This window comes from Grampus griseus (assembly GCF_964374135.1).
Source record: "Grampus griseus genome assembly, chromosome: 11".
Classification (NCBI taxonomy): domain Eukaryota; kingdom Metazoa; phylum Chordata; class Mammalia; order Artiodactyla; family Delphinidae; genus Grampus; species Grampus griseus.
Window position 1 is genome coordinate 49983746 of NC_139005.1, and position 23403 is coordinate 50007148.

At 40.7% G+C, this 23403-nt stretch overlaps 1 protein-coding gene across 1 annotated transcript in view; it reads right to left on the reverse strand.

Annotated features, from left to right (window-relative positions):
- Nucleotides 1-11963, reverse strand: part of PPM1H (protein phosphatase, Mg2+/Mn2+ dependent 1H) — a 258587-nt gene extending 246624 nt beyond the window's left edge. The window contains exon 1 of the mRNA XM_082665119.1: nucleotides 11595-11963. Within this exon, the coding sequence (XP_082521245.1) occupies nucleotides 11595-11839 (245 nt within the window). The 5' untranslated portion in view covers nucleotides 11840-11963. The remainder of the gene's footprint in view (nucleotides 1-11594) is intronic.
- Between the last annotated feature and the right edge of the window lie 11440 nt (nucleotides 11964-23403).

Sequence of the window (23403 nt, forward strand, 5' to 3'; positions counted from 1 at the left end):
CGGACAAAATCGTTCATGAGGGATCCATCCAAGAAAATAAATAAATAAATGGGTGCATAATAGAGAAGGTTGGGAACCAGGACTGCAGGGAATCCACAGCACCACCGAAGACCCATGACACCCAAGACCAATGACACCTCGTGGTGCCCCTGAGGGTGGCAAGGCAGCAGGCAGGACTTCAGGTGGTATGCGAGGTGGGAAAGGGCCAGCGTGGCCAAGTGGCCGCTGTCAGCACTGACCTGATGACCAGGGACACAGAGAGAGGACGAGAGGCAGGGCTTCAACGCCAGGCCCCTGCAATTCCCATCTGAGCACCTGGATATTTTAAAGAATAAACACCAGCTGCTGTAGTCTGAGTTGCCAATTCTTCTTTTCTTCCCATTTGCCGCTGCACTGAATCACCAGCCCAGCTCTGGACACCTGGTTCTAACAACCAGGCAGCATGGTCCCATTATTAATAACCACAGGGCAGGGTGCCAAGAGGCCATCTAATCTGGCTCTTTGGCTCTATTCTAAACCCTACTTTACGGGGTAAAGGCTAAAAAAAAATCGCTTGGTGTTTCCCAAACATATATTTTAGGCTATAGTATCCTCATAGACTATTTATTTGCAACAAAATACTGTGGCTATTTCCTCTTCTATATTAAAACAAAAACAAAACAAACAACAACAAAAAACCCACTTAATAGTTCTTTCTAGAGTAATACCAGTTTGGTTCCCTCCGTCCCCTGACATCCTCTTATGAGCTATCCATATTCAGCGTCCCTTAAAATCTGCTTCCTACTAAGCATTTATTTTCTATCTCTTATTTTTGCCAGTTGTGTGTTCTAAACATAACTTGTCAATGTTCATCTTTTCAAAAAGGTAAAGCATGACTATTAGTACACCGTGGCCAACCACTTAAATATAGCAATTCAATAATTCACTGCACTTTTATTTAAAAAATCAATTTATCACTTGAGATTTTTTTCCCCTCCTATGCTTATATGAAAAAGGTTATCTGGTAGAAAGGCACTGTTCTTCAATAGCTTAAATGTCTGTCTGTCAACTCCCTGAAAGGACAGTAGAGTGCACGAATCACTTCAGTCACCTCACCTTGGCAAATAATTGACCTCTCCCACAGCCCTGCAATGATTCATTACACAGCCCAGCCAGCCAGCAAGGCTCCATTAGACCTGACTAGTCCAAGACACCAAGGCATACACTCCCCAAGACAGCCCTGCAGGAGCCCATGAGGCCAAGGACCAGCAAATGAAGGCCACTCCGAGCACTGCTGGCCTTGCTGGCCCTCGAAGTTGAAACATTCCCATTCAGACTTGATTGCGCTTAAGTAAGAAGTAAGAACTTAGGTAACAGAATTCCCAAAGTAATTTTTAAAAGTACTGTCTCATAAAACCTGACTCAGGACTTGGGCCTCATTATTCAAAATTCCTCAGTCTATTTCCTCATGTCTAAGTAGCTGTTAATAGTAAAACACATGATCTATTTATTAACTTTAGAAAAACATCACTACATAAAATGTACAGATTGGTTTTAAGATTTACAGGGTTTCCAAAAACATTAAAATGGGGGGGGAAGCAATTTGAAGTTAGGAAAAGATGGTAATTTTGAAAATATCTGGACCGTTAAACATAGGAAATGCACATATATTAAGAAAGTTAATTTTTAAAAGGTATATTATACTCAGTAGAACTATTTTTAAAAGCTTTGAAAAGCATCCTTTCATACAAAACTTGATGTGCTAATTTGCCCTTACGGAATTTAAAGACACCTAGAGATTAGGCTTTATTAGTTTCCTTTGAGTAGTTAAATACATTACACATTCTCTTCTGTGGCATTTTGTTTATGAGGATATGATGCCTTTTTATTAATGAAAAATTTCACACAACAAATGGTCAGGTTCAGTGATTCAGCCATGGTCACAACTAGGATCACGGGGCGGTATGAGATTCTAAAGTAACTTACGTTCTCTCTGGGCCTCATTTTCCTTTTATTAAACATGGCTAACAGATGCTTATATGTAAGTATACATGGCAGGGACTATACAGAGCTCTACAGATGTAACTTGGTGGTATCATTATCTTTTCTCATAAATAAGCATAGAAAGAAAATACAGGTAAGCATTTAAATTTTACAGTCATTTAAGGAAAACGAAGTCAGAAATTGTGTATCAAAGAAAGCACAATGGATTCACATTCCTCACTGGAAAAAGAGCAATTAAGCAAGTACTTTAATTTCCCTAAATTTCCCAGTGGATTACATCTGTTTCAGAAGTAAGGTAAACACAGCGCAATGGTGTCTTTATTATTCACTAAGCACTTTTCAGGCGACACATTCTGAAGTCTTTTCTAAACAGACTACTCCTCAGATAATATTCACCTGACTGGCTACCAGCTGAAAAGAGGAGTGACTCAAGTTTTAAACCAATTTCCCACTGATTTAATTGAACAAGAGCACAGCAAAGAGATGCGTCAACTATTTCTACTTTTCAGTTTGCCCCCATGTAAAGCTCTCAGTTAGGTGAGTGCTAAGTTATGGAAAGCATACGGACTGAGTGAGCATCTGCAGGGCACCAAGTTGTAAGAGTTAAATCTGGGTCCCCTCCTGCCCCCCTCACATGGATGAGGACCTAATGGTTTGGTGGTTTTCTCGACTGAGAAAGTCAAAGCTACTCCAACCTAACTTTTAATTTACTGTGGAAAATAACTTAATAGCATAAATCAATGCCATTGGACCAAAGGAAATACACACTTAAAAATAAAAAGAATGGATTGATGGATAGGCAAATGATTAAATACAGCACAATGTGCATTGTAGAATCTAGATGGTGGGCACATACGGGTGCTAAGTATATAATGGTTTCAACTTTTCTGGATATTTGAAATTTTTCATAATAAAGTACTGGGGGAATTCAAAATTGTAATCACAATAAAGGAGACAGCAGGTCCCACGGGGAATAACCACAGCCTGGAAGGAAAGACACTGGTTCTCAGCCTAATCCCAGTAACTCACGAAGTTTACAACTGTAAAGGGTCTTGGAAATCCCCCAGGACAGGTAAAATACATGGTTTTGAGTCTGTGAAAAACTAGAAAAATAGGAGCATAGCGTTTTCAAAAAACTAAAAACTGTTCTTTTTGCTGAGATTATATGCCTCTACACTTCTGATTTAAAATATCCTTTATTTCATGAACCGTTGCTGATAGTAAATAAGAAAGTTGGTTTTTTTTTTTTCCTTTTCTATTTTTTTTTAACATCTTTATTGGGGTATAATTGCTTTACAATGGTGTGTTAGTTTCTGCTTTATAACAAAGTGAATCAGTCATACATAAACATATGTTCCCATATGTCTTCCCTGTTGCGTCTCCCTCCCTCCCACCCTCCCCATCCCACCCCTCCAGGCTGTCACAAAGCACCGAGCCAATATCCCTGTGCCATGCGGCTGCTTCCCACTAGCTATCTACCTTACTGCGTTTGTTAGTGTGTATATGCCCATGACTCTCTCTCGCCCTGTCACAGCTCACCCTTCCCCCTCCCCATAACCTCAAGTCCGTTCTCTAAGAGGTCTGCGTAGAAAGTTGGTTTTTTTTATGTCCCTACTTAGCAGTCAAATCTGATCACCCTTGATATCTCATCAATTTCCTCATCTCCTACCTTTGATGTATAATTCCTTGACCTACCTTCAGCAAGAATCCCCCTATCCTTGACGTTTCCTCTTAGTAATTTTCCATCCACAAACCTCATCACTCTGTTCTTGGGTTATAAATTTCCATCTGTCTTTGCTGTAGTTGGAGTTGAGTCTGATCTCTCTCCCCTAATACAATGCCCCTATTGCAATAGTCTTGAATAAAGTCTTTCTTACCTTTTTAACAAGCGTCAGGATAATTTTTTCTTTATTCATACCTTTATACAGGTATGTATAAAGGTCTGGCGACCTTCAGGTACAGAGGGCTTCGCAGCTAATCATAATGCTTGCTGAAAAGAACAATTTGCTTCCCTAGTGTGACTTAAAGGCTCCAAATACTGAGATTTGAAATTGCCCAGAAGCATTAAGACATTAAAAACAAAACAAACAACTTCCCCCACCCGCAGTGTTGGTCTCTTGTAATCTTTTTTTTTTTTTTTTTTTTTTTTTTTTTTGCGGTACGCGGGCCTCTCCCGTTGCGGAGCGCAGGCTCAGCGGCCATGGCTCACGGGCCCAGCCGCTCTGCGGCATGTGGGATCTTCCCGGACCAGGGCACGAACCCGTGTCCCCTGCATCGGCAGGCGGACTCTCAACCACTGCGCCACCAGGGAAGCCCCTCTTGTAATCTTAATAGTCCATGATTTCACTTCAATTTAATTTCAAAGAATGACACTAAAGGGGGAAAGACTATGCCGTAAGATTTTCTTGAGGATGATGACTGTATCTTATATTATGGACCCAGCATAAGAAAGAAATGATTTCATTGATTGGATGAGAGAAGTAATGGAAGCAGATGAATGTTGTTTATTTCCTGAGGGAGAATGGCATAAATTCAAGGGGGAAAAATATCAATCCTCTGTTCAAATTAGGCAAATCAGAGAAAATTATAAAGACACTTAATTTTTAAACTAACTTATCTTTAAAATTTTTTAGTTAAGAAAACAAGTCCATTTACATGCATCAAAAAGAATAAAATAGGAATAAACGTAACCAAGGAGGTAAAAGACCAGACCTGCACACTGAAAACTATAAGACACTGATAAATTAAGTTGAAGACACAAATAAATGAAAAGATATTCTATGATCATGAGTTGAAAGAATATTGTTAAAATGTCCATACTACTCAAAGCAATCTACAGTTTCAACGCAATTCCTATCAAAATTACAATGGCATCTTTCACAGAAATAGAACAAACAATCCTAAAATTTGGATGGAACCACATTGGACCTCAAATAGCCAAAGCAATCTTTAACAAGAACGAAACTGGAGGCATCACACTTCCTGATTTAAAACTATATTATAAAGTGAGAGTAAATCCAAACAGTATGGTATGGGCATGAAAACAGACACGTAGATCAATGGAGCAGAAAGAGTCCAGAAAAGAGTCCAGAAATAAACTCATACCTATATGGTAAATTAATTTACGACAAAGCAGCCAAGAACATACAGTGGGGAAAGGTCAGTCTCTTCATAAGTGGTGTTGGGGAAAATGGACAGCACATGCAAAAGAAAAACTGAATTACTACCTTATATCATACATGAAATTAACTCAAAATGGATTAAAAACTTGAATGTAAGACCTGAACCCATGAAACTCCTAGAAAACATAGGCAGTAGCCTCCTTGACATTGATCTTGGTGATGAGTTTTTGGATTTGACACCAAAAGCAAAGGAAACAAGAGTAAAAATAAACAAGTAGAATTACATCACACTCAAAAGCTTCTGCACAGCAAAGGAAACCATCAAAGAAATGAAAAGGTAATCTACCGAATGGGAGAAAATATTTGCAAATCACATATCTGATAAGCGGTTTATAGCCAAAATATATAAAGAACTCATATAAGTAAACAGCAAAAAAAAAAAAAAATCTGATTTTTAAAATGAGTGGAGGATACAAATAGACATTTTGCCAAAGACATACAGATGGCCAATAGGTACATGAAAAAGTGTTCAATATCACTAATCATGAGGGAAACGCAAATCAGAACCACAATAAAATACCATCTCACACCTCTTAGAATGGCTATTATCAAAAAGATGAGAAATAACAAGTGTCGATAAAGATGTGGAAAAAAAGGAACCTTTGTGCATTATTGATGGGAAGATAAATTCGTGTAGCCAATATGGAAAACAGTACGGAGATCTCTCAAAAAATTAAAAATAGAACTATCATATGATCTAGCAATTCCACTTCTGGGTATTTATCTGAAGGAAACAAAAATACTAACTCAAAAAGATATCTGCGTTACCAAGTTCATTGCAACATTATTTACAGCAGCCAAGACATGGAAACAACCTAAGTGTCCCTCAATGGATGAATTAAAAAAATATGAGATATATATATATTCCATATATATAATATTCCATATATATACTGGAATATTATTCAGCCATAAAAAAGAAGGAAATCCTGCCATTGACAACAACATGAATGGACCTTAAGGGTATTATGCTAAGTGAAATAACTCAGAGAAAGACAAATACCATATGATCTCACTTACATTTGGAATCTTAAAGAAGCAAAAAACTGGCCACTCTTGCCCTCTGAGATGGCCCACACTCTGTGGAGTGTGTTTCTCTCTAAATAAATCCACTTCTTACCTAAATAAAGAAAAGAAAAAAACAACCGAACTCACAGACACAGAATTGTACAAACTTCCAGTTATCAAATAAGTCCTGGGGATGTAATGTACAGCATGGTGACTATAGTTAATAATACTGTATTGTATATTTGAAAGTTGCTAAGAGTAAAAGTTCTCATCACAAAAAAAACTATCTGTGTGTGGTGATGGGTGTTAACTAGACTTATTGTGGTGATTATTTCACAGTACATGCATATATTGAATCATGCTGTACACTTGAAACTAGTATGTCATGTCAATTATATCTCAAATTTCTAAGTTATCTTCAATAACATTATACATTTTTAGAAAACAATTCTATCATGCAGTCAGTTTTAAGTTATCAGTCGGTATGGATGTAACTGTTGATATAATAAGGAAGCACCGTGTGGTGGGGCAAAATCAGAGACGATGTCTATGTAACCGGGGCTGCAACACAGGATAAACACAACCCCTCGCGATAATTAAATCCTCTACCCGAAGCATCACTAGTCTTTGAAGGAAGCTGATCCATGTTTCTAAGAAAAAGGACAGCCCAGGAGCTCCACCCCTGAGGGGACGACTTCATTATAATCTGAAAAATGGAGGAGAGCTTACCCACCTGCTTTCAAATAGGAAATTAATACCTTCTGCAGGTTAGTAGAAAGGTAGATGAAATATTTTAGGCTACTCTGCACAGATCTGCAGAAAAGCGCTATGGAGAGCTCCGTTAAGTGAAAGCCCCCTAACACCACACCCCACTCATTTCTTTTCCTCCTTACCCAACAAGAAGTGGAGAACCTCAAGGTTCTTCAGTTGCAAAAGTCAAAGAGGGAGTTCCCAGGGAGGAGCTCTGCTACCAGGTGTAAGAGGGGTGGGTATACTAGAGGCCAGAAGGGAAAAACAAAGGGCAGGGGATTTCTGAGCTCTGCGGTCGGAGAAATAGCGGTTTCTCTGCTATCAGCAATACACAGCCCATTTTTGGATTGGGCTCTTTGTTTTTTTGTTATTGAGCTGCATACAGAGTGAAGTAAGTCGGAAAGAGAAAGTCAAATTCCATATGCTAACACATATATATGGAATCTAAGAAAAAAAAATGTCATGAAGAACCTAGGGGTAAGATAGGAATAAAGACACAGACCTACTAGAGAATGGGAATAAAGACACAGACCTACTAGAGAATGGACTTGAGGACACAGGGAGGGGGAAGGGTAAGCTGGGACGAAGTGAGAGAGTGGCATGGACATATATACACTACCAAATGTAAAATAGATAGCTAGTGGGAAGCAGCCGCACAGCACAGGGAGATCAGCTAGGTGGTTTGTGACCACCTAGAGGGGTGGGATAGGGAGGGTGGGAGGGAGACGAAAGAGGGAAGAGATATGGGAACATATGTATAACTGATTCACTTTGTTATAAAGCAGAAACTAACACACCATTATAAAGCAATTATACTCCAATAAACATGTCAAAAAAAAACAATACACAGCCAACTAATGCAATTTATTCGTAATTGCTAATTAGTGCCAATGACTGGGGAGATGGAAGAGCCTATAGATTCCAAAATAAATCCAAATACTTGTGGGCCATTTGCTGGATTTAAATAAGGTTAAATTTCAACAAAATTTTCACAATCTTGAACTTCGTGAGGCAGAAAGAACTTATATAATGCACATTTAACAGAAACTCTCAAAGTAGCTTTCTTTAAATACCCATGTCTGGGGCACTTTTATAAGAAAGGTAATAGGAAAAAAATTGCATAGTTACAGATATAATCTAAATAAGGTAATACTATAATTATGATTTATTCTTTCTGTACAAGCAAAGAAATTTACCACTGATAAAACTTGAATATGATGCTTTCATATACAGAGCACTGCATATTCTCTGCATTATCTACTGTCGTAGTTTCAGGCACAAACTCCACATCCACTACATCCAACTGACCATCAGTGGGAAAGAGGTTGGGAAAAAAATCAAGAAGAAGAAAAGTCAAAATGCACTTCTAACCTATTAAAAACTGAACTGACTTCCGGGTCCTTGAAGCACTTGGGTGGTTATTTAAACTTGTGGAAAAGAAAGGAAGCAGCTACCATGTGAGGTCTCTGGGTCACACTATTGTTTCCCATGGGCTCTCTCTGAACAGGTCTAACAGGCTAAGTCAGTGATTCAACACCAAACTAAAAAATAAAACTTGCTAATCAATGTTTTTGGAAAGATTTTAGCTCCGTGGATATTATCTGTAACTACAATGCTTTACAACCTAGCATATAGCCCTGAATCAAATGGCTAAACTTCTCAGCCACGATAGGAGGCTTTCTGAGGAGCAGGAAATTCCACCTCGCACAATGCCAATAAATACTGAATAAATGAGGGACTTCTGTTTCTGGATCCCCAAATCTTACAGGGATCACTTAACCTAATTCTCTAGTTCTATAGCCTACAGAGTATCTCCTTCTTAAAGGAATTAACAATATGTTGCAAAAAATAGACCATTTTACCTTTTTTTTTAAGATGTTCAGGGTAGGAGTTTAGTAATTAATTAATTAATTTTTGCTGTGTTGGGTCTTCGTTTCTGTGCGAGGGCTTTCTCTAGTTGTGGCAAGCAGGGGCCACTCTTCATCACGGTGCGCGGGCCTCTCACTATCGCGGCCTCTCTTGTTGCGGAGCACAGGCTCCAGACGTGCAGGCTCAGTAGTTGTGGCTCACGGGCCTAGTTGCTCCGCGGCATGTGGTATCCTCCCAGACCAGGGCTCGAACCCGTGTCCCCTGCATTAGCAGGCAGATTCTCAACCACTGCGCCAACAGGGAAGCCCTCACCTTTTTTTTTTCCTACCATACAAAAGTTCAACAACACCAGAGTTCAACTCTCCTCTAACTCCTCAGTCACCAAGTGATGCCAATTCTTCCTCCCCAGGAAGGCTTAGAAAGTAGCTCACTTTCTGGAAACAAACCGCTTCTGATTCAAGCTGGGACTCTGAGCACCCCTCTGATCCCCACTCTGAGCAATCTTCCTACCAATCCTATCCCTCTAAGGTACGTTCCAGAACAAAGAGAATTCCTCCTCCCAGTATATCCTGGGCAGTATTACTGGAAGTGGCCTCTGACCGTAACCACAGTTCCTACTTGTCTGTCTCTCGTCTTCCCTATTTCAGCCATTTTGATCATTCAGGATGTATTTTTGCAGGAAGATAAACTATAGTTCAAAGTTTGAGGAAGTGGTACAGTACAACATCTGACAGAGGGAAGTGACAAGACAACATTTGTATACAGGTCTTTGTTTAATTAACAAGTATGTACTACTTTTATAACTAGCTTTAATAATTAAACATCTTACAGTGGCCTTTCGAACCTACAACTGAACCTCGCTCGTGTCCTAGTCTAGGGTAAGATAAGCTTCTTAGAGATAAGGAAGCTAACTACGCCTCCCACACGTCTCATTTCAGATTCCCTTATATTCTTTACAGCCCTTGGCACATCGTGTGCTTGTCATAGGATCCAAACATTTTGAAACGGGTTTTTTTTCCCCTTTCCTTTCCTTCCTGCTAACTGAGGTACTCCTTTTGCGTGTCCAAGTAGCTTCCACATTCTGTGTTTTAAACATCTTTCTTCTTATCTCTCTGCCCTTCAGATAGGTGCCCTTGCCCTGGGGAACCCACTGGAGTGACAATGGGCCCTACACATTTAGGTTTTTGACAGGCACGAGGTCCCCCACCTACAGAATTGTAGGACACCGTATGCCTCCAAGTTGCCTTTGACCTTGCAAAGGTCCAAATGGTCGTTTAAACTTTTTTTTTTTCAATCGAGAAACAGTACTTGGTGTTTTGGCAGGCACTTTTGCCTCACACAGGTGTTTTTGCTTTGGCTTTCTCCTGAAACGTTATAATGATATTTTCTACCTCCCCAACCTCACCGTTCTCTACCATGCTTTGCCCTTTATTATGTGTTAAATTTTATTGTTTTAGCACCCATCACTCTCACTTCTGTGTCCTCACTGTTTTTACACACTCCAGTCATCTATCCCCAATTATATATATTTTCTATTTCAGCCGGTGGAGAAATGGTTGTATGATGAAAGGCAAAGGAAAAGAGAATTCGAGATTCTAGGAAGAGCGTCTCCCAAACCAACCCTTACCCGGGAACCCGGAGCGTCGGGAACCAGGCCTGCTCGGGGGTATCCGGGACACCAGAACAGGGTCAGCATCGAAGCGCCCAGGCGTCGGGAGAGCTGATTGGTTCCCCGATGAACCAATCAGCGGGCGAGGCTGTGCACTGGTAAGGGAGGGCCAAGATAATAGAGCGGATGAAGTTAAAGGAAAAGGGGCAGGTGTGCCAGGCACCAAGGGTTTGCGTGCACTTTTGCACACCCACCTGGTCATTATTAATCCCGGAACTCTGGTCTGCTAAATTCCACCTTCCGAGTTTCCCAGTTTCATAACGCTGAATAGGGGAAGAAACATTACCCTAACGTTCATAAAACGGTCATTAATGGTGAATGGAAGAGTAGCCGTAGGGTTGGGGGAAGGCCATTAAAATCCTTCCTCTCTCCTTTCCCAGTTCCACTCCAGGTCGTCAACCTAACTCAACCGGTTCTTGAAATAGTAGATCACTCAAACTCTCGCTTAATTGCCAAAACTGATTACCAAAATGCTATCATTAGACACCTGGAAGAAGTTTCCCCCTCCCCAAGGACAGGGGGAAACAATATTGGCGTTTACTAAAGGCGCAGGTTTTCCTACCTGCTAAAGGACAAGCGAATGAGCTCTTAGGCTGAAATCAGAGAAACTGAGACCTTCTGAACTGTGCAACCAAGCACGGGGCCGCGGCCGCTTCCAGGGCTCGGACAACCGCCCCACCCCGCAAACCCTGGCGCAGGGACAGTTCCTACAAGCTCTACCGCACAAACTTCACGCGGAGGCACAAAGATTTGGGGGTAATGGGAGCACAGATACCAGATTTCCCTTCTGTGTTTCAAACTTCAGCAGAGCTGTTCCACGCTCTTTCTTCCAAGTGTCACAGCCACTAGATTCACAGCCGCGTCCAGCCTTAGCTTTCCCACGGTCCAGCGCTGCCACCCACCCATCTACCACCCAAACCCGGGCTGGAGACGCCGCGCCTTCGGGGTTGGGGGAAAGGGGAGTGGGAGAAGAGAGAAATGGCCAGTGTCAGTAAAGAGGTGCCCGCCGAGGCCTGGACGCCAGCGGCCAGCGGAGGGCCCTGGGGCCGAGGAACAAGGAGAGAGGAGGGCTGGAAGCGTGCGGGGAAGGGCCGCGAGGAGAGCAGGGGCGCCGCCGGTGTCGCTGCACTCACTCTGCGTAGCCAGTGGCCCAGGGCAGCCGCCGGGTCTCCTTGAGAATGAGGATAGGGCGGGCGATGTGGTCGGCGCTGCACTCCACCTCGTCCTGAGACAGCCCCAGGAACTCGGGTCGCCCGTAGGGGAAGCGCAGGGGCAGGTCCGAGCCTCCGCAGCCGCCGCCGCCGTGCTCGGAGCCTGAGCTGCCAGCCATGATGCCGCCCATGAAATTGGCCACGGCAGATTTCACTCGAGTGAGCATATTACTCCGGTGCCCGGCAGCAGCGGTGCGAGCAATGGGCGGCGGCTGGGGCCGGGCGAGGCGCAGCGCGGGTCATGCAGGCTGCGGCGGGCGCACGGGCAGCCGGGCCGGTGGGCGCGCCGCGCTGCTCCCAGAGCCTAGTGCTGCAAGGGGCCGAGCTCCGGCCTCCCGCGCTCAGTGCAGCCGCCGCCGCCCCCTCCCCCCGCTACACTTCCGCAATGGAGCGGCATGGAGCGGGCCGGCCGGGCCGGGGGAGATGCCGAGCGCTCCGGGAGCGGCTGGGAGGCCGCAGCTTCAGCAGGTCCCTTCCCCGCCTGCTGCGCTCGACTCCTGCGTGAGCGGAACTGAGCCCACCCGGCGAGTCCGCGGAGCCGGCGCAGCTGCTGCCAAGGCTACCGCCGCCGTCGAGTCATGTGATAATACGGCTGCAAGGGCTCCAGCGGCTGCGGGGCCGTAGCTCAGCCCCTCCCCTGCCGGCCCGAGCGAGGCTCGCACCCGGACCGTGACCTCCTGGGGGAGGAGGAGCCACGCTGGGTCTGTACCTGGCGGAGAGGATGGGGGCGCTGTGAGCTGGTGGCTGTACAGGTGTTAGGGGAGGTCACGTGGAGCCGGGCCTCCGGGAAAAGCCAGTTGAATCCACTCGAGGAGAAATGCCGCCTACGCCTTCGAGAAAGGAAACTTCGGGAGCTGAAAGGGGAGACAGGTGGAATCCCGGTGGGACGGCTCCAAGTTCTGTAGTGGAAAGAGGAACACCTGGTGTGAGAGATTTCGGCGCTTTCAAGAAACAAAAAGCAACAACCCACAATGGTTGCACACAAATCATTAAAAGTTTTTCCCTAGGCATTTCTAAAATTCCTTTTCTTTTTTTTTATTACCACCACAGGCATCATTATCTGCGGGGCAGACCCTGTTTCGAACCCAGAATAAGCTTAATGGCGAAGAAAACAAAAGAGCTCTAAGAAATCAGAAAAAAGCACCATTTTACCTAGTAGTTAACCGCTTAATAGATTTATACAAGCATTTTCCTTCAACGTAACAGCGAAACCAAAGTATCTTTTCAAAGCTGACCCTTGATACACTGAATGCAGCCTTTTCTCTTCTTAATTCGAAACATTGTTATAAAATTATCTAGGGGCACTTTAAAACTGGAGGAATTTAAATATAACAAAGCAACTCAAATGCTAAAGTAAAAGTGAATAAAATGTCTGCAAACGATAAAAGTGTGCGTTGAACTTGTATTAAAACAAAACAAATGTTTGTGAAAAACCGATAAATGTGCTTCATTAGGGGGTAACATTTGTTAAATATTGGCTTAAAAATTGTTTTTCGCAAGAGAGCTGTATCCTGTTCATGTTTACTTATTCTGTATCCTGTTCCTATGTTTACCTACCACGTAATTTGCCAGGACTCTGTGTTACTTGTGGAGTTAAGCTCTGAATGGCTCACTTGGTATTCAGGAGGGAATACAGGCCCCCTTATTGGGGGGGGGTTGGGGGGGCGGGGGAGCAGCCCAGGTTTTGGATGGGAAGATAATTCGTTGAAGAGGAATTAGAATCCTGGCTTTTAGGGGAGGCCTGGGTAAACTTCACTGATCCCCCTTTATTCAGTATCTATAATATTTTTTAAGGCATTTTCCCCTTTGGCTTTTTCATGAATAGGTACTCTGGTTTACTATACACCAAATGGTTATGTAAAAAAAAACATTCAACGTTTCAGTGAAATACCATTTCTGTCAATGAGTTCTTTTATTACTTTTCACAAAACAGAAATGTAATTTTATCTTGGCCCCCTTTCCCTAATTTTAAAATTGGGGGCAGGATTCTAAAAGATGCAAAATCTAAACAAGCCCAAAAAAGTCTTCTCAACCTTTGCTTTGTTAATTATAAACTGCTTCTGAATGGGAAATCTCAATATAGTGGTTAAACAACCAACCAACCACAAGCCCTGGCATCCACTGAGTCTCATAAAAATTTAGAATCCCCTTCTCAAGCTTTTGCTGTAGAGCAATTACCTTTTAACAACATCCTATGGATACTTCAGTAACAAACCTCTACTGAGATGAAATTATGTTCTTCCCTTCATTTCACCTTAGGGCAAGGCTTTAGTATTTACTAGAAAAAGGATTTATTTTTCCATTTAAAAGTAGCACCGGGCTTCCCCGGTGGTGCAGTGGTTGAGAGTCTGCCTGCTGATGCAGTGGACACGGGTTCGTGCCCCGGTCCGGGAAGATCCCACATGCCGCAGAGCGGCTGGGCCTGTGAGCCATGGCTGCTGAGCCTGTGCGTCCGGAGCCTGTGCTCCGCAACGGGAGAGGGCACAACAGTAAGAAGCCCGCGTACCGCAAAAAAAAAAAAAAAAAAGATGGGGAATAAAGTCAATATTTTGTAATATATGTAAATGGAGTGTAACCTTTAAAAACTGTATAAAATTTTTTTTTAAGTGTCCAGTTTCTGAAAGTCAAGGCAAGCCTGAGGAATTCTCAGACTGGGGACAAAAGGGGCACAACTTACTACAACAGTGTACAAATGTTAATTTCTTAGTTTTGATGTCAACATTAGGGGAAAACTGGGTGAAGGGTACATAGGAACAAAAAATTTTAAAATAATCAAGGAGATTTGGGTTTCAAGTAGAAAGTAAATGTTCGTTTGGAAGTCAGGCCAGGAGAAGGATGAATAATGCCGTTCCAGGACTCAACCCTCTCACAGCTGTAGGTTCATGCCTCATTGTATTGTATCTAGCAGTTTATCTATGTCTTCCCATTAGATAGTGAAATCCTTTAGGGCAAGAATATTCTTACTCATCATTGTATTTCCAGCACTTAGCCTAATGCCTAACAAGTAATAGGGCTCAGGGCTCAGTTGATAAATTAATTCCTTTTTTTTTTGGCTGGGCCGTGGGGCATGCAGATCTTAGTTCCTTGACCAGGGATCATACCCATGCCCCCTACAATGGAAGTGTGGAGTCGTAACCACTGGACTGCCAGGGAATTCCCAGTAAACTAATTCTTAAAAAAAAAAAAAAATCCATTCAGAGAAGAATGTAACTTGTTTGAATGACCAAATCTGTTATATTTATACCCTCAGTTTTCTTAACGATCTTAAGTTATCCCTTAAGATCTGTCATACCTGTAGGCAGAACTTCCTTAACCTCTGATATCTGATAAGATAAGGCTTAGCTAACTTCAATCAATATCCAGATTGGTAATAATATGGATGGGACTTCCCTGGCAGTCCAGTGATTAAGACTCCACACTTTCCTGCAGCAGGGCCATAATAATATCGTCATGTGGGTCTCTGCTTCACACAAAACTGGTAACCTGATGGTATCAACCAGGATATAGTATTAAAATAGTTAACATTAACTTGCTTTTGCTTCAGAAACAGTTTAGATTCCAGTTTCATATGTAGTAATGTACTGGCTGAAAATCTTTGACTTCGTAAGAGGGATTTATTTATTTCTTCATAGTAAACAAAACCTTTTATTTATAAATAACAATTTCCTTATGAACCAAGAGGTTTATAACTAATTTTTGAGTACAGAGTTATAGAGTCTCAGCAAATTTTACTACCACCAAGTACACACATTTTCTAGATCACAGACACCTAATTTCAGAATATCTGGTACATTCAACCAATGGATTACATCTGACTTTTTCTCTTAATTTCCCATTGGCCACTTTCTATAGACTATTCTATCCTATGCCCACATTGTCCTACTGAAACCACTGCTTTGTAACTGATGCGGGAATTGTATAAACCTGAATCCCTCTCACTTAATTCCTGGTCCCATAATACCTATTGTAGATTAGACTCTGAAATGTGCCGATTACCAGAATACTCATGTATAAAATGGAAAAAAATAATCATTCCAGTCTCATAGGGTAGCTGCAAGGATCAGTGAGAAAATAGTTATAAATATGATATAACTAATGTTGGCCCAGAGTTATCAACCTTTTCTACTTAAATCTATTTTTTTCCTTAGGGACTAGTTTTTCATACTAAAATTTTAAACCATTTCCTTTTTTTGATTTTTACTTACAAAAAGGAAAATAGAAACACCTACCACATAGGATTATTTTGATGATTAAATGGAAAACACGGAAATTCCTAGTATTCTTCCTGACAGAGGGTGGATGGTTAATAAATGAATAATCTACGTTACAATACTGACAGCACCCTGCCCTGTGAGGGAAGGAAAGTTTACAGGCATTGTTTCCAGTGCTCTTCAACACTTTATAAGTTAAACATTGTTAATCAACACCACCTGTTTACTATTGAGGAAAGTGAAATTGGGGAAGGTAAATGAATTGTCTAAGACCACACAGCTAGTAATGAAATAGGACCCAGTCCCACTGTGTACTTTCACATTCCATCAAATAGAAACTTTTCATTATGAAAGATTTTTTTCTTCCTTTTCCAAGTAAAGACCTGGTATTTTGGTTATCTTAAGGATTTTGTAAATTTTCTATGGATTCAGAAATTTTAAAATTTCTTAGAAACCTCAGAACGTTATAAATACGATAATGTCATTTGGAAATTGTTCCAAATTCCAAACAAACTACTTTCCAGTTTTTTAGATAGAACATGTTTCTAATTTGGGAGCTGCCTAAGTCATACTAAAATTGTATGAAAATTCTAAATTCTATTATACTGAAATATCTTTAAAACAATTATATTACCAACCTGTTTTCAAGACTTCCCATGTTCACATCTCTTTTTCAGTGTGATCTAGCCTGCCATTCTCCTGCCATTTAAAAATACCTGCTATCAGGATTATTCTTCGAAGGCAATAGTGGTCTGAGTCAAACAGCCAATGAAGATGGTTTACTCAACGGGAAAATTAGTTTTTGCTCAGAGAAGGGCATGTGGTTCACAAAAATTCAGAAATCAAGCAACTAAAGACAGCTTCTTAACTAAGAATTATAAACTCTCTCTGAAATTACTTTTTATTCCCTCAAAGGATCAGTTTTGTTCTATGCCAGTATATGTGACAGCTATTTAGAATGTCTTGAAATGCACAGTTAGTTGCTTTGTCCTTTTTGTCATCAGTTGTATTTTCAATCAAAGTAAAGAGAATTTTTATGCTTGCCTGTGAATATTTTTAGGGTCAGCTTTCCAAAACCAAAACAAAGTAGACTGTCATGGCAATAATCTCAGATTTTATTCAAAAGCAAGACCACCCACCCCAATTACTCTGGTTATCCCTTCATAATGAACATATCCTACTTTTACAAAATTTTTCCCTGTGTCTACTTCAGTGAATTTAAAAATTAATTTATTGTCTCAATTCTCTTCTAATTGTTTGGCTGTGGAAAATTGGCATATTAGATTGCACTTCCTGGACCAGCAACCAGAAGATCCCCTATAGACTTGTTAGAAAAGTAAATTCTCTGGCTCCATCCCACATCTATTGAATCAGAACCAGTAAGGGTGGTACCCAACTATCTAGTTTAACAAGTCGTCCGGGAGATTCTGATAGAAACCATTTGAGAAACACTGGCATATGAGAAACTTGTGCTATTTACGTAATGGACAGGCAGACATGGAAGTGAGGGAATATATCAAATAAGAAAATAAGCAGTGGCCCACGTGCTTTGACTCTAAATGGGTACAGAACAAGAATAGCCATGAATGAAACTCATAAACTGGTTCTATTCAGATACATATGAACTGCCCCTCTCTTCTGCTTGATTTCCATAGGCTTTCGTTAGTGTAAAACCCCAAGTACATTTGTCTTGGGCAGATCTGTAAATTCTTCAGCATATGGGACACTGTAGAGAAAGAAGTAGGATTGACCATTTCCTCCTAATCATCTCCCAGGCTGCATTACCCAATACGCAGTCTGTCTACGCACATGTTTCTGTCATCTGCCAAGCAGGGGCAGAAAAAAAAAGTAATATATAAATATATTTATATAAATAAGTACATTTATATTAATATAGATTTTTATATAAATAAATATGTATAATATATATTTTTAAAATCTTCGTTTTGGGTAATGTTTTTTAAAAGTACCAAAATGGTCATTATTAGAAAAAGCAAAACCTTTTTGTCCTTCCTTATATCTTTTTATGACTTTGTATTGTTTTTGGTTTGATTGCTGGTACTAAGGCACTAGATATCATTTTTCAATGCCTGAGGCCTTATAGGGTTTTAATCTGGCTCAGAATTCTCCACTTGTGTATCTCCCAGGTACCTCAAAATAAACATATCACAAACAGAATTCATGACCATGACTCCACTTCTTCTTCCCCTGAGACTATAGTGTCAGTTAATGACATCAGTATCCGCCTACCCAATCTGGAAATCTGGGAGGGATCCTCTATTTCATCCCTTTTGTCATCTTCCCATGTCAGTCTGTCAACTCGTTTTGACCTGCCTTCCAAATACTTCCAAGTCTGTCTCCCCCTGACTGTTTCACAGTTACCAGGTTTGCTCAGATCTTCATTATTTATACTCAGACTTCTCAGCAGTTTCTCGCTGAGGAAGTGAGAGCGCCACTCTCTTCAGGTGGAGCTATCTTCCACACAACAGGAAAAAGGAGCTTTCTAAACAGAGCACCTGGTGATATTTCCTTCCATTTTAAACTCTTCAATTGTCTATTTGGTCAAAAACCTCACCATGAGCCGTTATGATTTAGTTCTGATTACCTTTCCAGACATAGGTTAATCTTTCCTCCATTCCAACAATTCTGTGCTGCAGCCTTACTCATTACTTGTCATTTTTAGAATGTGGTGTTCTTTACCCCACCCTCTTGTCAGAACAGCCTGTTTCCTTTTGCCTGAAACGCTACAAGCCTTTCCTCTGTCCCTCCCCCAAACACGCCATGGCTAACTCCTAAATTGTTTTATATCCCTCACATCCTTTCAGCAGCTAAGAGCTTCCTTCTCTATATTCCCAAAGCACCTTTACATGTCTTTCCCTAATTGTAGCACATCACATTGTGTTAAAATTACCTGATTCCCGCAATGTAAGATAATTGAAAAAAAAGGGGTTGTTTCTTTTTTCTCTTTGAATCTATAAGATTTACCGTACATTATATGTATTAAATACAGGTTAAATAAATAAATAAGTAAATAAACAGCTGTGGCAAAGAGGGAATGGCAACAATAAGCCTCTCACTTTAAAGATCAAATTAGAGGCTTTTAGTAGTACTTTCTAGAATAAAAGAAGATAGAGGTAAAATGTTCATAAACCCAGGCCAGTATCTATAGCATCCTAATTTTGGTGTCCAGGGGTTACCAGATTTAATATAAATATCCTCAGTATACAAGTCAGATGATTCCATATGTTGAAAAGCATTTTATTTAATACCTCTGGAAAACAAAACTGTGCCCTAAATTTGAATATAAATGTATTTTGAATGCCCCTATACTTAACAGCTTTGGTATTTCTATTAAATTGTTTTAAAACGTGTGTAAAAATTAATAAAAATCTCCATTAAAATAGAGTTGGGAGGCCAGACGAGGAAAGTCTCACACCCTATGATGATAGCTGACCCCAAGGGAAGAAGGACTTCCTCTCCTTGCCTGGCGAGATCTCAGCCAATAAAAGACTGTCACAACTCAGCCAATGAAAAGCTGCTATACTTCAGAACTCTCAATTCCTCCAATGGACTCTTTGTTTACTATAGCCTTCCCAACTTCCATTCCCCCTCTTTAAAACAGTTTTCTTTCGGGGCTTCCCTGGTGGCGCAGTGGTTGAGAGTCCGCCTGCTGATGCAGGGAACATGGGTTCGTGCCCCGGTCCGGGAAGATCCCACATGCTGCGGAGCGGCTGGGCCTGTGAGCCATGACCGCTGAGCCTGCACGTCTAGAGCCTGTGCTCCACAACTGGAGAGGCCACAACAGTGAGAGACCTGAATACTGCAAAAAAAAAAAAAAAAAAGAGTTCTCTTTCACTGGGGAAGGAGGACGGGGAGGGGACAGCGACAACATTTCCATGTGACTTGCCATGGTTGCAGACCTGGAATTGCAATTCTTTGCTGATCTTGAATAAAACCATTTTTTGCTGAAGAAATAACTGGCAGTCTGTTTATTTTAGGTCAACATGAGAAATGTCTGTTACTGAATTTTCAATTTAAAATTCAGAATCAATTTTTTTAAATAAATTTATTTATTTTTATTTATTTTTGGCTGCGTTGGGTCTGTTGCTGCATGTGGGCTTTCTCTTTGCGGCGAGTGGGAGCTACTCTTTTTTTTAACATCTTTATTGGAGTATAATTGCTTAACAATGTTGTGTTAGTTTCTGCTGTATAACAAAGTGACTTAGCTATATGTATACATACCAGTGTGTATACACTTTGTGTGTGTATACACTTTGCTGTATAACAAAGTGACTCAGCTATATGTATACATACATCCCCATATCTCCTCCCTCTTGTGTCTCCCTCCCACCCTCCCTTTCCCACCCCTCATAAAGCACCAAGCTGATCTCCCTGGGCTATGCAGCTGCTTCCCACTAGCTATCTATTTTACATTTGGTAGTGTATATATGTCAGTGCCACTCTATCACTTTGTCCCAGTTTACCCTTCCCCCTCCCCATGTCCTCAAGTCCATTCTCTACATCTGGGTCTTTATTCATGTCCTGCCCCTAGGTTCTTCAGAACCTCTTTTTTTTTTTAGATTCCATATATATGTGTTAGCATACGGTATTTATTTTTCTCTTTCTGATTTACTTCACTCTGTATGACAGACTCTAAGTCTATCCACCTCACTACAAATAACTAAATTTTGTTTCTTTTTATGGCTGAGTAATATTCCATTGTATATATGTGCCACATCTTCTTTACCCATTCATCTGTCATGGACACTTAGGTTGCTTCCATGTCCTTGCTGTTGGAAATAGAGCTGCAATGAACATTGTGGTACATGACTCTTTTTGAATTAGTTTTCTCGGGGTATAATCCCAGTTGTGGGATTGCTGGGTCATATGGTAGTTCTATTTTTAGGTTTTTAAGGAAACTCCATACTGTTCTCCATTGTTGCTGTATCAATTTACATTCCCACCAACAGTGCAAGAGGGTTCCCTTTTCTCCACACCCTCTCCAGCATTTATTGTTTGTAGATTTTTTCATAATGGCCATTCTGACTGGCATGAGGTGATACCTCATGGTAGTTTTGATTTGCATTTCTCTAATAATTAGTGATGTTGAGCATCCTTTCATGTGTTTGTTGGCAATCCGTATGTGTTCTTTGGAGAAATGTCTGTTTAGGTCTTCTGCCCATTTTTGGATTGGGTTGTTTGTTTTTTTGATTTTGAGCTGCATGAGCTGCTTGTAAATTTTGGAGATTAATCCTTTGTCAGTTGCTTCATTTGCAAATATCTTCTCCCATTCTGAGGATTGTCTTTTCCTCTTGTTTATAGTTCCCTTTGCTGTGCAAAATCTTTGAAGTTTCATTAGGTCCCATTTGTTTATTTTTGTTTTTATTTCCATTTCTCTAGGAGGTGGGTCAAAAAGGATGTTGCTGTGATTTATGTCATAGAGTGTTCTGCCTATGTTTTCCTCTAAGAGTTTGATAGTGTCTGGCCTTACATTTAGGTCTTTAATCCTTTTGAATTTATTTTTGTGTATGGTGCTAGGGAGTGTTCTAATTTCATTCTTTTACATGTAGCTGTCCAGTTTTCCCAGCACCACTTATTGAAGACACTGTCTTTTCTCTATGGTATATTCTTGCCTCCTTTATCAAAGATAAGGTGACCATATGTGCGTGGGTTTATCTCTGGGCTTTCTATCCTATTCCATTGATCTATATTTCTGTTTTTGTGGGGAGCTACTCTTCCTTGTGGTGCAAGGGCTTCTCGTTGCAGTGGCTTCTCTTGTTGCATAGCACGGGCTGTAGGGGCATGGGCTTCAGTAGTTGTGGCTTGTGGGCTCTAGAGCACAGGCTCAGTAGTTGTGGCACATGGGCTTAGTTGCTCCGTGGCATGTGGGTTCTTCCCGGATCAGGGCTCAAACCCGTGTCCCCTGCATCGGCAGGTGGATTCTTAACCACTGCACCACCAGGGAAGTCCCCAGAATCAATTTTAATTAATCTTGGTTTTTCATGAATACTATCCATCAATGGTTTCTAACTGTCTTATCCACCAGTGTTTTCTTTCCTAGAACATACCTCTTTTCCATTGTTTTGCTATTGTTCATGAAAACAATAGAAAAATATTATCAGAAATTACCAAAGTTTGTAAAACATGACAGTTAAAAAACTTAGTTTTTAAAAAAACTAACTTGGGTAGTTCTTAAATGTAGCAGGACGACACGTCTGAAGAAACTTATTAGCAATTAGTGCTTGTATGTGTCAGAGTACATGTAATACCGTGCTTTTTTCAGCAATGAGGCTCATTAGTATTAGCTACTGGAACTTTGTAGAGTAATTTGGAAATTTGTGTCATTGAGATATTCTAGAATAGCATACTTAAAATGCCTGGCACCTAGTAGACATTGAATAAATGGTAGCTTTTATTTTCATTAAGAGGTCCCTGTGTGAAAGGCAATTAAGAGCTTGTTTGTAGCCTCTAAACATACCAAGGAACCGCCCCGTCCCCCTTAAAAGGAGAAGAAGCCTTGAACCTCCATTATGCAGTCAAAGATGGATACTGTTTTCTCATTCTTTCTGCCAAAAAGAGTTCACAATGAGATTTTCACAAGGATACAAAAATATCACTCTTTTTTTTCCAGAAAGTAAAAGATAGAAAACTTTAAAATCCTCTGCTGATGTTCTCACTACCTTTCTTGCTTTTTGTTTGTTTACTTGTTTTGCTTTTCATTCTGAACACATTCAGCATCATAGCAAGCTGGACACTAAAAATCGGAAAGTGAAGGGGTTCATTATACTATGTCCCAGTTCCACATTTCAGTTCAGCACCTGACATTATCTTTTCTTTTTATCCCTGTCCCAACTACCTTGAGAAGCCTTTTAAACAAAGCAGTTAATTAATTACCTCCGTCTTTCTTCTTCATCTCACTTCATGAAAGGTGTTTTCTAGAAAGGAACTTAGAGAGACAAGGCAGACTTTCAGGTCTGAGTGAAGTCTATGAAGCAATGGGAGAAGTGGACTGCAATTCCCTTTTGAGGCGTCAGTGTTACTCCACTTGTTTTTTTGAAAGATTATAATTCCCTACTTGAACCAGATTAAGTAGAAGTATACTTATTCATTCCAAAGACATATGTAAGTAATTTGGGGTTATATGTAACTATATAACTCTGTTTTTATCTCTTAGTATATGTTTTTGGGAATCAAAACACTCATTTTCAACCTTTCAAAAAAAAATTTTTCTCATTAGTGCAAGATCAGTACTTGGCAAAGTCAGTTTTCCTCATCATACACAGTGTGGAAAGATGAAGGGATTTTGAAAAAAAAATTTTTTTTGCCCACATTTACTGATTTTTCAAATAAACAAACAGTAAGTACTGGATCTTTCAAGGACCCTTTTATCTGTAATTTTAAGGAATTCTTTTGAAAAGTCTACATGTAGTGCTAAGCCCATTGCTCCTCCTTTTACAAATTCTTCTATATTTTCCATTTATCAAGCAAGACTGTTTTTTCCCCCATGATTTTAGAGAAGA